The sequence below is a fragment of the Dromiciops gliroides genome, chromosome 4 (genome assembly GCF_019393635.1).
Source record: "Dromiciops gliroides isolate mDroGli1 chromosome 4, mDroGli1.pri, whole genome shotgun sequence".
NCBI classification, from domain to species: Eukaryota; Metazoa; Chordata; class Mammalia; order Microbiotheria; family Microbiotheriidae; genus Dromiciops; species Dromiciops gliroides.
In genome coordinates, this window is record NC_057864.1 from 336,385,428 (window position 1) to 336,402,269 (window position 16,842).

The 16,842-nt window shown below is 38.8% G+C and overlaps 1 protein-coding gene and 1 long non-coding RNA gene across 2 annotated transcripts in view; one reads left to right on the plus strand and one right to left on the minus strand.

Annotated features, from left to right (window-relative positions):
* The window catches only part of CRYBG1 (crystallin beta-gamma domain containing 1), a 93,336-nt gene extending 76,510 nt beyond the window's left edge, over positions 1-16,826 (plus strand). Inside the window, exons 17-20 of the mRNA XM_044000699.1 lie at positions 2,055-2,178; positions 2,640-2,798; positions 5,624-5,786; positions 15,271-16,826. Of these exons, the coding sequence (XP_043856634.1) occupies positions 2,055-2,178; positions 2,640-2,798; positions 5,624-5,786; positions 15,271-15,359 (535 nt within the window). The 3' untranslated portion in view covers positions 15,360-16,826. The remainder of the gene's footprint in view (positions 1-2,054; positions 2,179-2,639; positions 2,799-5,623; positions 5,787-15,270) is intronic.
* Positions 4,265-16,270, minus strand: LOC122753341. Its single transcript, XR_006356273.1, has 3 exons — positions 16,212-16,270; positions 15,736-15,889; positions 4,265-5,745 (listed from the first exon to the last, which is right to left on the minus strand). It is a non-coding gene; the product is annotated as an uncharacterized LOC122753341 (long non-coding RNA).
* Positions 16,827-16,842: the final 16 nt, after the last annotated feature.

The window sequence follows — 16,842 nt, forward strand, 5'->3', positions numbered from 1 at the left end:
TCAGGATTACCTGAGTTCAAATCCGGCCTCAGACACTTAACACTTAACTAGCTGTGTGACCCTGGGCAAGTCACTTAACCCCAGTTGCCTCACTAAAAAAACCAAAAAACCAAAAAACCAGAGAAGCTGCTGCTCTGTTCTTATGAATGTCTGTTTTGTTGCCTTGGCTAATGTGCAAGTCCAGCTTGCAGGAACTCCATTTTATAGAGTTAAAAAAAAAATCTTCACCAGGTCAAGTACATGTTATGTTTTAACTATAGTCATTATGAGTTTCCCATACCGATGAAATCATGGGTCTGGGTTATAAAAAAAAAACAAAAACCCAGTATATTGGTGAATCTTCTGAATCATATTATTTTGATTTCCTTTCATGACTAAGAATGAATACTTAAGTTAGCAAGTGCATCTTAGGTCTAACACACTAATAACTCAGTTCTGAGCTAGCCATTCATTCATTCATTCACTCACTCAACTTATTCATTCATTCATTGCCTAACTCTATTGTGTTAGTTGTTGGAAGAAATGTGAAGTGTAGATAAAGGCCAACTATTTGTGCTAGTCACTAGGGATACAAAGACAAAAAATAGGGTTCTTGCCCTGAAGAAACTTAGATTCTGCTGGAGGAGCTTGATGGGTCCATCTATCCCATAGGCAACTCTTACTTCTCAAAGGAAAGAACAATGAAAGTATTTTATTTTTGAAAAATACACTAGAAATTATATGGTGTTTAAGCTTTATTACTTGTAATATGTTGTATCATGTACACATTTTTTACAAAATACAGAAACTTTCTTGGCTGTGATTTAACCACTTGTGTACCCTTCTCTCCACACTTCTACCACCAACTTTTCATCTAGCTCTTAGGTGACTCCTCTCAGTGGCAAGAATAATGAAAATATCTTATATTTTTTAAAAAAATGCATTAGAGGGGGCAGCTAGGTGGTGCAGTGGATAAAGCACCAGCCCTGGATTCAGGAGGACCTGAGTTCAAATCCAGCCTCAGACACTTGACACTTACTAGCTGTGTGACCCTGGGCAAGTCACTTAACCCCAATTGCCTCATCCAAAAAAAAAAAAGCATTAGAAATTATATGGTGTTAGGGCAGCCAGGTGATCCAGTGGATAAAGCATTGGCCCTGGAGTAAGGAGGACCCAAGTTCAAGTACGGTCTCATATTTAATTGCTTGCCTATGGCCCCCACCCCTTCACAACCCTCACCCCCAAAGAAAGAAATGATATAGTGTTGCCTTCAGGCATTTTTACCTGTAACACACTGTATCATATACACACATACACACACATATGTAATAAATGTATATGTATAAGTATAAAATATAATAATTTTCTATATAAATATAAAATATTATATATACACACATTTATTACATTTTACAAAGCACATAAATTTTTGTGGCTGTGTTTTCTCCCCGCTACCCCTATCATTTCCTTGTTAGGAGAAAACCAGGATTATTTTGTTAGGATTCCCAAACCACAGCTTTCTCAATCAAAGGAACGATATAAGTTATCAGAGGGTGGAGTGGATCAGAGTAACCTTCTGATGTCCATGCTTGTCTCCCGGAGTGTGCCTTGAGTGAGAAAAGTGTCACTGGGCACACTATAAGCTTCAGCCTACCTTTCCAGGTTTGAAGGAGAGACTGACTTTAAACAAAAAAGGTTCTGATTATGAGTGATTCTGTGACCTGTCTCTTGTACTTCACTGAATATATGGGGTGGGAACAGCTCATGGAACTAGATGGATTGTTTCACTAAGTTTGTGAGTTTTATTGTCTATGTCCCCTTTTGTAAGGGAAATACTGGCCTGTTTTTTTTTTCTCTTAGAAAAGCATCCTTTAGTCTATTGCTTGTCATGTAATTGTTTTTCATGGTGGCATTTCAGACTTCTTGAAGACAAGGATGCAAGACGACTTTTTGCTCTTATCTATAATTTGGTAGGATTACTCCAGAAAGTTTTGAGATTCCAACAATGAATGTCATTTGGGTTCCTTTTGATATGGGCACTGTCACTGATTGTAGGTTACCCTTTTTTTCCCCAGATGGGTCACTTATGAATACAGCAATTACAGGGGGCGGCAGATCTTGCTGTCACCTGCAGATGTGCCCAATTGGTATGAATTCAGTGGCTGCCGCCAGATAGGTTCTCTCAGACCTTTTATTCAGGTATGTTTTTTTTTTCCTTTTTCTAGTGTCTTCCAAGAGCGGTTCTCATGGCTGTGATGTAACTACATGTACAGTCTCCCCTCCACCCCTTTCTTTTCCTGGCATTCCTTTAACTTCAGAATGTTATCCTCAGCGAATAAGTTTGAAATTGGCTTGAGTTGCTGTACATTTAGTCTCTCTTTCTAGCTTGCGTTGAGGGCTACTCCAAAAGTGCTGACGTATCTAGCCTTAGAACATGGGACTGTTCCCAGCACTCCACCTGTTAACAGGCTGCCATGCTCCGTGCCCCACAGCACTTCTTTCAGAATTTCATCTTGGCTTCCCTCATTGGAAGAACCCAGGACTCTCTGAGACACGCCAGCATCCTAATTCTCCCTACTTCTCTGTCCACCTCCAAGTTATGGGGCTAATTAATATTATCCCTAATAGTGCTTCACTGCTGTTGGTTTCTGTTTTTCCAGAAACGGATCTACTTTAGGCTTCGAAATAAAGCCACAGGGTTATTCATGTCAACCAATGGAAACTTAGAGGATCTGAAGCTTCTCCGGATACAAGTGATGGAAGATGTCGGAGCGGATGATCAGATATGGATTTACCAAGAAGGATGCATTAAATGCAGGGTGAGACCTTGGGGCTGGACAATGCGACTCTGTTGCCCTTTGCCCTTTAACACAGGGGCATTGAGTCCAAAACATTGTTCATATAAGGATTCCTTTGCTCTGGGAGAGTGCCCTCCCCTTTTCAGTTCCTTAACTAGTTTGATATAGTATCAACTCTGTACATTTGTGTCATTTTCATTATGGGTTCCCCCCCTCCACTGTTAAATGGCAACAGAAAAAGGAGGTGCTTGTATTTGCGCAACCCTCTCCTTAACCTACTTTGGGCTGTCATTAGCTATGAACAGAAGGAGCTAATAAATCCAGATCAGCATTTCTGTTTCCTAACTGCAGCTTTAAAGTCAAACATAGTGTGGTTGAGCTATGAGCCTGCAAGTTACTAAAAGATGCTGCAAGGCACACAGCAAAATCCCCTTCCTGGTTTTCTATCTCTCTGGTTTCTTTCTCTTGGAAGAGGGGAGGAAGAAATTATCTCCCCCCATCTCTATTGTTGTTCCATCACTTTTCAGTCATGCTTGACTCTTCTTGACCCCATTTGGAGTTATCTTGGCAAAGATACGGGAGTGATTTCCTTCTCCAGATCATTTTACAGATGAGGAAACTGAGACAAGTAGGGTCAAATGACTTGTACAGGGTCACATAGTTAGTATCTGAGGTCAGATTTGAACTCAGGGAAATGGGGTATTCCTGACTCCAGGCCTGGGACCCTGGCTGCTCCACCCACACCTCTACCCCCCAAGCTAAAACCATCTATGGCTGTAGTTGAACAAGACTAAAATAGGAAAGCTCATTCACATTTTTTCATTTAAAATTTTAAATGTTCCAGTTTCAGCCTGTGACTGTGAGCTTGAGCTTGAATGAAAGAAAATGTCAAGAGTCATGAATCAGCCAAAGCTATCCACAGCCTTCTGAAAGTGACTCTGAGAGGGAGGGGAATTCATGTCTTAATTTCATCTGTTATGCTCCAGGGGAGAAAGCCTTCCCTTTTATAAACAAGAGGTACTGTTTGGGCATGCAAGGAAGAGACACACACAGAAAAGGGATTAACGAAGAGATTAGAGATGAAAATGGAGGCCAACATTATCTTAAACTAGACAAGGGAACAGTGCGCTTCACAGGAATATTGCTCCAGGCCAGAACATTTTGGCAAAGATATGGAACAGCCTGGAATTCAGTCAGTAATATTTAGGACGATGGAGAATATTTCAGCAAAGGAATAACCATATCATTAAACCCATTCTTCACTTCAACTTCCATTGAAGAGAATGTGTTTGTATTTCATCTTCGAGCCCTTTGGTTTAAGCGTCCAGTGATGTGATTTTTCTACACTTTAGGAGAGGCCAGGCCCTAAGGAGTTGCTGTGCTTGAAAAATGCCTACTGGTTTAAAAAAAAAAAAAAAAAAAGGGGCGCAGTGGATAAAGCACTGGCCCTGGATTCAGGAGTACCTGAGTTCAAATCCAGCCTCAGACACTTGACACTTACTAGCTGTGTGACCCTGGGCAAGTCACTTAACCCCTATTGCCCCGTGCAAAAAAAAAAAATAAAAGAAAGAAAGAAAAATGCCTACTGGTGAAGGGCCTCTCTGAATATAGGTGGTCTGGTCCTTAACAGACAGAAAACATGCAGTTTGTTACTGGTTCCATAACATGGAGCCTTTAAGGTTTTGTTGAATTTAACAAAGTTTATACTGTACCAAGATGGTCTTGGAGAATCCAGGCTTTGAGAACCAAAGCTGGCCACCAGAGGAAGACAAGACGTCAGTACAGGAAGCATACAGCCTAGAAGCATAGGCTACAGAACTCCATGTGGCATTGTCAAAAAGAGTATGTGGCATTGTCATTAAATTTTTATTAGAATGAGTTTAGAATAACAGCTTTTGAAAGTATCTGTGAATAATGCATTTGGCGCAGATGTAGTCCAATAAAATCATTGTCTTGTATCACCCCAGAGATAGTTTTCCTTTTTTACTGGGCTTCTTTTAGAACTCTATTGGAAGAAGGGCAAGAGATACTAATAATCATATTTTACTTTTTTTCAGTGGTGAAATAGTTTATTAGCTATTCTGCTGTTAAAATTAGAGAGACTAATATAATGGTGGAACCATTAAACATTTCATTCTTTTGGGCAAGGTGGGCGAGTTGACTAGCAGAGGGTGGAGGTTTCATATGAAGATTCTTTCTGTCCCTCCGTGACTAATAAAGTGAAGAGGTCAACTAGGCTTTCTTAATGGATGAGAGGCTAAGGAATTATGATAATAGCATTTACATACTGCTTTAACATTTTCAAAATGCTTTACAAATAATCTTATTTTGTCCTCTACCTTCAGAGGTAGGTGCTATTATTATCCCCATTTTATGGATAAGGAAACTGAGGCAGATACAGGTTAAGTGACTTGCCCAGGGTCACCTAGTGATGGGTAAGTATCTGAGACAGGATTTGAACTCATCTTCCTGATTCCAGGACTAGCACTCTTTCTACTCTGCCACCTTAGGTGCCTGAAGAATTAAGGACCCTTCTCTTAACAGTTTCAAAATATTCCTCATTTCTGTTATTGATATATGGTGCTGTTGGTGCTAAGAATTAAGTTGATGATAAAAAACAAAAACGAAAATTGTTAAACATAGAAGAACCTTATAACTCCTGGAATTGGCCAAAGGAAAAAGACACCAGTTATCTTTCCTATGATTTGAAATATGTCTCATATAAGATGGGAGATTAGGAGTCAGAGGGTAGTCATCTGTACATTGCAACAGGCAAGTGACTGGCTGTGCATTTTAGACGGTCATGTCTTTACTAAGACGTCAGGTTTTGTTTTTCCTTGGAACAGATCGCAGAGGATTGCTGCTTGACCATCGTCGGAAGTCTCGTAACCTCTGGTTCTAAACTGGGCCTGGCGCTCGATCAAAATGAAGACAGCCAATTCTGGAGCATCAAGTCTGACGGCAGAATCTATAGCAAGTTGAAGCCAAACTTAGTTTTAGATATCAAAGGTAAAGTTTTTCTTTTCTTTTATTGAGTTATGATTTTAATGACTTTCCCTTAGCCTTAGGAAACCTAAGTGAGCCTCGGACAGTATGATATTTGGCGCGGGGCTATTTTGTTTCTACCTAGTACATTGTAGGTATTTATTAAATGCTTGTTCTTTTCCCTTCTCTCCCCACCAGCCAAAATTACCTTATATTTACTTTTTTGTGTGTTCTTTATTTTCAAGCATGTGGAGGGGAAAGGTATTTTTAAAAATAGCAGTATTGTTCAAGTTGTTTTCAGTTTTGTCCAACTCTTTGTGACCCCATTTGGGGTTTTCTTGGCAAAGATACAGGAGTGGCTTGCCATTTCCTGATCCAGTCCACTTTAAAGATGAGGAAATTAAAGCAAACAGATTAAGTGACTTGCTCAAGGTCACAGAACTAGATTTGAACTCAGGAAAATGAGTCTTCTGGACTCCAGGCCTGGCGCTCTATCCACTGCACCACCTAGCTGCCTTAATGTAGGTACTTGATCCATGTTCTTTTACATCTTCTATTTTAAAAGTTTTTACTACATGCAGTGTACTATAAGAGCTACTGGCAGAAGATGGGGGTAGGTAAAAAATGGGAACCTCTGCCTTTCAGAATCTTAACAGTTTTTATGGGTAGAGAGTGATTGCTTGATCATAAATTTAGAGCTGTAAGAGATCTTAGAGGATATCGAATTGAACCATCTCATTTTACAGGTGAGGAAATTGAGCGCCAGAGGGACCAAGTGATTTGGTCTTACTAAATATAGTGCACAAATAAAGAGAATACAAATTAGAATATTATAAGGACATGAGAGAAGTATAATTGGTATACCATCAGATGAAGGAGAATAATTTTCAGTTGGAAACCATGGAAGGCTTCATAGAGAAGCTGGGATATAGGGGGCAGCTAGGTGGTGAAGTGGGTAAAGCACTAGCCCTGGATTCAGGAGGACCTGAGTTCAAATTTGGCCTCAGACACTTGACACTTACTAGCTGTGTGACCCTGAGAAAGTCACTTAACCCTCATTGCCCCCCCCCCAAAAAAAAAAGAAAAAGAAAAGAAAACAAAAAGAGAAGCTGGGATATAATGAAGGCACAGGGTTCATGTATTCAGCGTGACTGGATAATGAGCATCCAGTTTGTAGGGAATATACATTCTTCTTGATTATAGTTCAGTTTCTTAATAAATTTCAAGGTCATCATCACACTGAATCCCAGGTTTTAAATCTTATTACCATTTCTATTGCTTGTTTGATTATTTTAAAGTTAGCATAGCCATCATAAATATATGCAACAAGGCAAAGGCGGGGAGGGGGTCTTGGCTCCTTCATACACTTGGTGCTGTGTCCCTCATCTTCATCTTTTGTTTATTTTGTTTAAAAGATCCGCCATAAAACTGTGTCCTTTTCCCCCCCATTAAAACACATGAAAATAAAACAGAGATGTTCATCTCAACATCTCTTACCTGGGGGAAAGGGGGTGGGGGAGTTAAAGAGACACTGTAGAACAGAAATGTTTGAAAAGACTAGCAAACAACATATGAAAGATGTCATTATCCTTGGGCAATTTTGTTATTTCTGGTTCTGCTAAAAAAAATTGGTTAATATAGCATGTGTATGGAAAATAAATTGATCCTAGTCAATATTGAGGTCAGAATACTGTTATGGTGAGGTCTTTAATTTGTGCAATTTAGGATAATTTGAGTTTAAATTATTAATAGACACTTTTCTATTTCACACTAAATAAGCTAGACTATGCTTTGTAAATTTAATGAAGCCTTGATAATTCAAAGCCTAATTTCACCAGTGCCCCTTATTTTTAGATGAGTACTATAGAGTAGGCTCGGGTCTTTTTACTAAAGTTCTGGATTAATAGAGTAAATATGGATTTTACTTTAAAAAAAAACTATCATAGCAGAATTTTAAAAAATAACAACACACCATGCCTTTTAAAAAGAAAACTTTTTAAAAATTTACTTAAAATCTTAGAATAACACACTTCTAACATATTCATCAGATTTCAGCAAAGGCAGAGAATTAACCTTTGTCAAATGAAATAGCTGTAAAGTGCTTATCACAGTGCCTAGCAAATAGTAGGTGCTTAACAAATGCTTGTTCCTGTCTCCCCTTCTCCTCTCCCTTCCCAGCCAAAATAACCTTATATAGAGTACTGTGTGTATACATTGTCTCTGATAGAATTTGAACTCATTGAGGTCAGGACTATTTTGTTTCTACCACCTCATGCATTTAATAAATTCTTGTTCTGGTCCCCTTTCTCCTACCAGCCAAAATTTACCTTATATTTACTTAATATAGACCTCCGTGTATACATATTATTGTCCTTGATAGAATGTAAGCTCCTCAAGGCCAGGACTATTTAGTTCTGTTTTTGTATTCCAGTGGCTGACACATAGTAGGTATTTAATAAGTACCTTTTGACTGATCTCTATCAATGTCATTTATTAGATATTTTAAAAGATCTGAATTTTAAAAAGACCTTAATTTCTTGGAAATATGGTGAGACCAAAAATTGACATTTAAGAGGTTAAAATTTGAGGATAAAACAAATGTTTGTGAGCTGAACCAATATCATGCAGTTGTGGAGGAAGCAAGCATCAGATGAGCTGTGTCAAAAAGGAGCATAGTATTGAAAATGCCTCGTGATTTCTTCTACTTTTACACTAATTGACTGTAGTGAATTTGGCTTCCACAATATATAAGAAATAAGGAGAACTTGAAGATTTGAAGAACATACTGAGAAATGAGAAGATCCGGGTATAAATTCCAGCTCTGGTGCTAGAGAGCTAAGTGACCCCGAAGAAGTCACCTCAGGATTATGAGCCTTCATTTTCTAATCAATCAACAAGTATTTGTTAAGCAGTCAGTAGATGAACAATTGTTAAGAACCTGTTCCGTGCTAGCTGATGATGCAAAAACCAAAAAGAAACTGTTCCTGACTTCAAAGAGCTTGCATCTAAGTATGCAAAAATACAAGGTAGTTGGGAGAGGAGGTGGGAGGGGCGGTGCTCACTGCTAGGAACATCAGGAAAGGCTTCATGTAGAAGATGGCCTCTGAGCTGAGTTTTGAGGAAAACAAAAGATTCTAAGAGGCAGAGGTGAGGAGAGAGTGCACAGTATGGAGACAGCTAGTGCAAAGAGGAGACTGGATATCATGGGTGAGGAACAGTATGTGAAGGGAGAGCAATGTCTAAGGCAGGTTGGAGCCAGCTTTTGAAGAGCTAGTTTCTTTTTGATCCTAAAGGCAACTGAAAGCAATTGGAGTTCATTGAATAGGGAGGCGACATGGTGAGACCTATGCTTTAGGAAAATCATTTTCGCAGCTGTGTGGATGAAGGGTTGGAGTGGGATAATACCTGAGGCAGAGACCAATTAGTAGGCTATTACAATAATCCAGGCACGTGGTGATAAGGGCATGAACTAGTGTCATAACCAAGGGAATAGAGAATGGGACAGCTATGAGAAATGTGGAGTGACAAATGACAAGGTGAGATAACTAATCGGTTATGTGGGTAAGGAAGAATGAAGTGTCAAGGATGACACTGAGGTTGTGAGCCTGTGTGACTGGCTGAAAGGATAGTGCTACCATTAACAGAAATCAAGAAATTTGAAAGAGACGTGGTTGGTTGGTTGTTTTTTTTTGGGGGGTGGGGGAGACTTACTAAATTTTCTTTTGGACATGTTGCTTTTGAGATGCCTACAAGACATCCAGTAGGCAATTAGAGAAGCTTGCTTAGAAATCAGAAGAGTCTAGAATTGGATATATGGCTCTGTGGGTCATTTGATAGAGATGACAAACCCACAATGACGATGATGATGATGATGATGATGTCAGACGAGGACAGAGAACAGAACCTTGGAGGGTAAATCTGTAGTTAGGGGTTAAAGAATTGAGGCTATGTAGATCAGGCCAAGGAAAAGCTTAATCAATGTGTTCAAGTCAGATTTTCAATTTTTCAAATGGGATAATGGAGTCGTTTTCAAAGACTGAATTTTGGACTTGGAGTCAGGAAGACCCAAGTTTGAATCTAGCCTCGGACATGTGAGGATCAAATGAGATAACGTGTAAAGCACTTTGTAAACCTCAAAGCACTATAAAAAGGCTAGGTATTTTTGTTATTACTTCTGTTGTTCTCATTGGTGGCAGCAGGTTTGGCATAATCTTAAACTAGTCAGTGTCAAGACTGGGATTTTTAACAATGTGAACTTCCTATTCAAGTGTATGAGAATGCTGCCACCTTGTGGACATAACAGAATGTTATGTAATCCCATATGCCCAGAAAAGACAATAGAACTTCCTGCCCTAGAATTCAGTGCTGTGATAGTCCTGAGGAACCATTTGCACCAATTCCTTTATTTATAGATGAGGAACCTGAAACCAAGACAGTTTGTGATGTGCATATAGTCACACAAGCAGTTAGGGGGCAGAACTGTGGTGCTGTTAAATGAGAGGTTGGATTTTCACCTTTTAAAATTTTTGCTTATTTGTTACTTAATAAGATGAACGCAAGATTTAATGACACAGATGTGTTTCATTTAAAGGATTTCAGGTGAAAGTGGTCTAGTGTTCTTCACTATTCTGAAATGACCCATGGAAAGTAACATTTAAAGTCCATTTTAAATTCCATTCTAATATTGATTCTTCTGCATGCTTTTTAAAAAAAGTGATATATACTGATCAAAGAGAATTTACATGAATTTCTGCCTTAATGCAGAGAAAGACACTAGCTATGTGATCCTGGGCAAGTCATTTAACCTCTGTCCCAGTTTCCTCATGGATAATTAAAAGCCCCTAGATTCCCTGGGCAATGTTGTGAGGATAAAAATGATAATATCTGTAAAGTACTTTGCAAACCTTAAAGAGCTACACAAATGCTAATTATTATTACTATTATTCCATTCTGTGAAAATCTGAAAAAAATCACCATGTATATAAAGAAAAGCATCTTAGCATACTATAGTAACAAGAAAAGAGGAAATAGTGACCTGTGAGATCCAGCCTATACCTGTAAAAAATCTTGCCAAATCATTTCAGTATACCATTTTACTTATGGGATTTTAAAAAAATTGCAAGCTTCTTTTGAACAGTATATTATATAACTTTTTGGTATTATATCACCTTCACCATGTTAGGGTTGAGGACTTGGCAGTCCTTAACATTAGCTGACGTTAGGCCTTTGTGTAAGTTTGTTGGTAACCTCATTTTCACTTCTGCATTGGTAACCACAGACATCAGTAGAGGAAAAAAAATGAGGCAAGATGTGTATAAGTTTGAGGGCTGGAATCCTATTGGGTGCCACACTGGTCTTGTTCAGTTGTAAAGTTGCCTATTTTCATTGTTTGCCTTTAAAAATTAAGTTTTGTGTTGCAATTATGCCTCCAAAATATAGGGCAAGTTCTTTGAACTCTTAGGTGAAGTTGAGACATCATCAGTCTCCCAACAGCAGCTACTAAAGTCCCATCAACTGCTCCCTTGGTTTTCAGAGAGAGGCCAAGGTAGAAAGGTTTACAGCAGTATGGTTTACAGCTTAGCTTCTTAAACTGTGGGGGTTGTGAAAAATTTAGCAACAGTAAAAGCTTATGTGTAGCTATTTTATATACCTATATACCCAGGGTCGTGGGTTGAAAAAGTTTGAGAAGCCCTGGTCTACAGTGAAGTTGATTCAAGTTTTGAAATGTTTTAGTTTTAAGAATTTTAGGGGCAGCTAGGTGGCGCAGTGGATAAAGTACTGGTCCTGGATTCAGGAGGACTTGAGTTCAAATCCAGTCTCAGACACTTGACACTTACTAGCTGTGTGACTCTGGGCAAGTCACTTAACCCCCATTGCCCCCCCCACACACACAAAAAAATAAATAAAAAAGAATTTTATTTGCTGTATGGAATTTATAATACTTCAGATTTCATGTTATAAAAAAAGAATATCTAATTAAAAAATATTAGCACAAAATTCTAGGGAATTACTAGGAAGTAAAATGCTTTGTATGTTACCGATTTTATTTTGTGTACTACAGTTTATGGGTAATTTTCTTGGTTAGGGTGTTAGGAAAAGTGCATATTCTCAGAATTAATGTTTTCTTAAAAAGAATTATATGCAGAAAAGCGTATCTTCAGCAATGTCTAGTAAAGATTAGTTTTTGGTGGTTGCCTTGTTTCCCATAGGTTTAGTGTTTCAGCATTTGAATTTTTTTACTTTTGTGCTGTTTTCTACGAATGTTGCCCCCATTAAAGTTGAAGATTGACTGTGTGAGTGTGTTTATATATGTATATATTTGCATATTTGTACCCACACATATAAAATTTAATGAGATACAAGTGCTTCAAGAAGGTATCTTGAATATTCCTTTGTTCCTCTTCCCATCTAGAGCAGTTGCATAACAATATTTTTATTATTCAGTGATACTTTAAAAAAGAGTTGGAACAAAAAAAAACAAAACAAAAATGGGGCAGCTAGATGGCGCAGTGGATAGAGCACTGGCCCTGGAGTCAGGAGTACCTGAGTTCGGATCCGGCCTCAGACACTTAACACTTACTGGCTGTGTGACCCTGGGCAAGTCACTTAACCCCAATTGCCTAACCAAAAAACAAAACAAAACAAAACAAAAAAGAGTTGGACGATACCTATTCTTCCTAGCTTTAGGATGAAATTTTCTTTATGCTTGTTTCCTCTGCCCATGCATCTTAATATATGTTCATATTTTCCATCTTCTACCTGTACTATTGTAGCAGCTTCCTCACTGGAAGCAGGGAGACCAATCTTTCTAATGTTTTCTACACACACACACACACACACACACACACACACACACACACACAGATACATACATATGTATACACATATACATCTATATGTATATAAATAAAAAAATCTTCCTAAGACACAGATCTGACCATCTCACCACTAGGATAAAATACAAACTCACTCCACCATGTGTTTTAAAACCATTTGTATCTGGCTCCCACATACTTTTCCAGACTTCCTAATTTCATGTATCCTCCAAACTTCCAAACCAATTGTCTTGCTCTTCTCCCAAACCTGCATTCTCTCTCCTGTTTGTGTCGATACCAACTTCTGATATGCTCTCCCCTTGATTTTATATTTGATTTTGTTTATAAAATTGGCTATCTCCAGTGGAGTAAAAGTTTCTTGTGGGGCAGAGATTGTTTTTCATTTTTCTCTCTCTGTTCTTGTAGTGTGTACTCCAATGACTGTGGGATTAAATCAAATTGAATGAGAACTCTGTGCCCAGAACACCGAGGCCTTTATTCAGAAAATCTTTACTTAGGCATCTCTATACTCAAGGCACAATGCTAGATTTTGCAAGGACTAAAAAGGTGAATAGTATAAGGTCCCTGCCCTTACAAGGCTTATTGATTCTGTGGTGAGGTGTCAAGTGAGGGCTAAGTTCTCTGAAAAAGAATTGTTATTCTAAGCCTACATAGGACACTGAATGAGCCCTTTCTTTTATTAATACTTTACATTTAAAGAACAGCTTGAGGGTAGAACATTTGTCATCCAGAATTTCAGGTAAGCATTTCCTTAGAAAAATCTCTCCTTGGGAATATTTTGTTTGTAGTTCTGGGGCTTGCCCATCAATTTACATATAGGTTTAATGATGGAAATATTTGTTATTAAAGCCTGGGAAATTCTTGTAGTAGGGACCACAGACTGATCAATTTAATGTTAATGAGAGTATTTTCAAATGTCCTACTTTTGGTTTTATGTTGGACCAGTGATTCCTAGGTCTTCCTCTCTCTCTCCCCCTAACACCCCCATCATTCCCCTTTAGCAATATGGCCTTTTTTCTTTTCGGATGTCAAAATTGTTTCCTTCTCACATCCATGGAGAGGTAGCACTGGTGTCCAAGGCAGAAGCTCTGGGTTAGAGTCGCCACTCTTTGTGACTTGGGGCAAGTTAAAGTTACTTTACCTATAGAAAACTGTTTCTTCCTCCCTCAAGAGGTAGTAATTCTCATACTGCCAATCACATAGGATTGTTGTGAGAAAAGTACTCTGAAAACCAAATGCCCTTGGTTCAGTTCTAGCCAACATTTATATGTGACAGAAGAAGGTATAGGTCACGTGTTTATCTTATTAGATATGCAGGTATCAAGATGAAAGAATTATGGCCCTGAAAGATCTCTCTAGAAGGGTGAGCCAACTCTATTAAGATGAAATTTAATTAGGAATCAATGCTAAGTCCTACACTTTGGTCCAAAAAATTTATTGTACAAGATGGGTTTATGGTTGTTTTTTTTTTTCACAGAGAAGAAAACCTAGGGGTTTTAGTGGACTGCAAAAGCAATACAGAGCTAGGAAAAGTTGCAGAATGGTGTTGAGAACAAGGGATGTCAGACCACACTTGAAATCTGGTGTTCAATTCTGGGTGTCATATTATTAGGAAGGGTGTTGGCAAGTTGGAACAGACCCAGAGGAGGGTGCTCAGGATGATGGAGGAACTGGAATCCAGGTTATGTAAATATTGTTGACAAGAACTGGGAGATTCAGTGGGGGGATAGGATAGCTGTCATTAAGTATGGCAAGGAGTGACATATAGAAAAGGGATTCAGCTGACTCTTTGGTCCCAAAAGGCAGAATTAGGAGTAGTGGGAGGAAATGGCAGAAGCAAATTTACATTTGATATAAGGAAGAACTGCTTAACAATGAGAGCTATCATAGGTGGAATAGACTACATTGGCAGGTCATGAATTTCTCAGCTTTGATTTTTTTTTTTTTTTTTGTGGGGCAATGGGGGTTAAGTGACTTGCCCAGGGTCACACAGCTGGTAAGTGTCAAGTGTCTGAAGCCGGATTTGAACTCAGGTACTCCTGAATCCAGGGCTGGTGCTTTATCCACTGGACCACCTAGCCGCCCCCTCAGCTTTGATTTTTAAAAGTAAGTTGGAGGACCTCTAGTTGGGAATGTGTACAAGGGCTTACTTCACGTAGTGGTTGGACTCAATGGCATGAGCTCCTTTCTAATAAGATCCATGGAGCTCCATAGGATAGATCTTTCCTCAATCATTCCATCAATATCAGACAAATTAAGTTATTGTGACCCCCCCACTGGAGAAATAACGGAAATCTATGAAGGACAACCTACAGGATTATAGAAAATAAAAATTAGAAGGGTCCCAGAAACCATTTGCTTCAACTCATACAAAAGGCATCCCATCCTAACATACCTGAGAAGTGGACATCTAAACTCTACTTGAAGACCTTCGAGAAGGTGGGAACCCCCTGCCGTGGTTACTGGTGATAGCATACAAGCAATTAGGAGTCATATAATTAAAAAGAAAGCAGTCAGCCTCTGCCACAATAGCAGCAAGTCTCAGACTTCTTTCTAGGAGGTCTTTTGCTTTCTGGTTCATGTTTTCAGTAAAGTAAAATCCAAAGGAGCACCCACGCTAGTCCATCTACAAAATCCAAGTGACATTTGATTTTTTTTTCTTTTTCTTTCAGGGGGTGCACAATATGACCAAAACCACATCATTCTCAACACTGCTAACCAAGAGAAGTTGACACAAGTTTGGGAACCCCTGATCCTGTAATCTTGGACAAAGAATGCAAAAGATACTCTGGAACTAGTACAGCTAGAAATTTAAATAGATGGAATAGTGTTGGTGGAAAAATTGGACATGGAACATTCAATTTGAATTCTAAAAAAACCAGCATTCAGCCTTGAAACACATCGTGCCTGGGAAATTTATTCCATCTTTTCAGGACAAAGTTTGCACTTATACTATAGCTTGTCACTGAGTTTTGGCAATTCTGATTCTGTCCCTTTCCATATTTTTTTTAAGGAGCTGCTTAACAAGAATGCCTTATTAGCAGATGTTTTGTGTTACTGGATACTTGTTAATATCAAATCTGTCTTAAATTATTCCCTAAAATGTCTTGACAGAAAAGAATGTAAACAATACTAACCAACCAAAACATTCTGCACCCATAAAAGAAGTTGAACTGCACAAAGATGGGAAACAGTGGACGCTGAAATTTGCAATATAAAGGATAGGTCATTCACCAGCTGAAGAGTTCCAGCTCCGTGCTTGGCATGCAGAAGGCAGCTTCGTGATGTTTGCTGAATTGTTGAAAAGAAATGTACATAATTTATTAGGACCATGATTGTGGTCCCCAAGATTTTTGGGTTGTTACTCCTTAATTATGCCACACCAGGCACTTTTTAGGGACTTTTAACCAAAGCCCTGTGTATTCATGATGTAATAAGTTGCTTAACTACAGTCAAAATGTTTTTCCTTCAGGCAACTTTTAAAAACGGCAGTATCTTTGGGGTACTAGCTAGTCTTTGCATATCTGTGCCACGGGCCCAGTAAGTATTCCTTGGCCATTATACCTATCAGTAAAATAGCATGTAGCCCTAGACAGTTCTGAGTGAACATTACCTGCTTTCCTTGGGCAGAGAGATGGTTCCATGCAGCACAGCAATATGGCCCTTTCTTCCAAGCTTAGAAATGTTTAAAAAAAAAAAAGTTTTCATTTGTTTGTGATTCCAGTCAGACTGTACTTGCTTCTTTTGTGAAAGTGTACTGGGCCCTGCACCCTCATTATCTCCCTAGTTCCAGAGAAATGGATAGAGGAGACTTGGGTGGGCAAACAGCCCTGTCAAAGGCGTCTTTGGGGTGGGGTGCCCAAAGTGAGATAGTTAAACACATGCTACAATTTACTGGCTTCCTGTAGTTACCTCCCTTCCTGAAATCCGTGTGACAGCAGGTAACTTCATATATGAAAGGTGAAGTGCATAAAAACTGTTTAAAATACTGAGGCATCAGGGCTCTCTTTGTTAATCCAGTGTGATAGTTTTGACCACCACAGTTGGCTTCTCTAACCCTTTCCTTCCTCACCCCAAATGTTGCTCACTTCAGAGAACACTGGTGCTTTTGTTCTTGTCTCTAGTGAAGCAAATCTCTTAATCTGATTCTGAGTGTCTCTCTTGTGTGTGGTAAAAAATGAGTACAGAAATATCTCTTGAAGTTAAAAATAAACAGCCTGTCATGATAGAGGTGCAATATATGT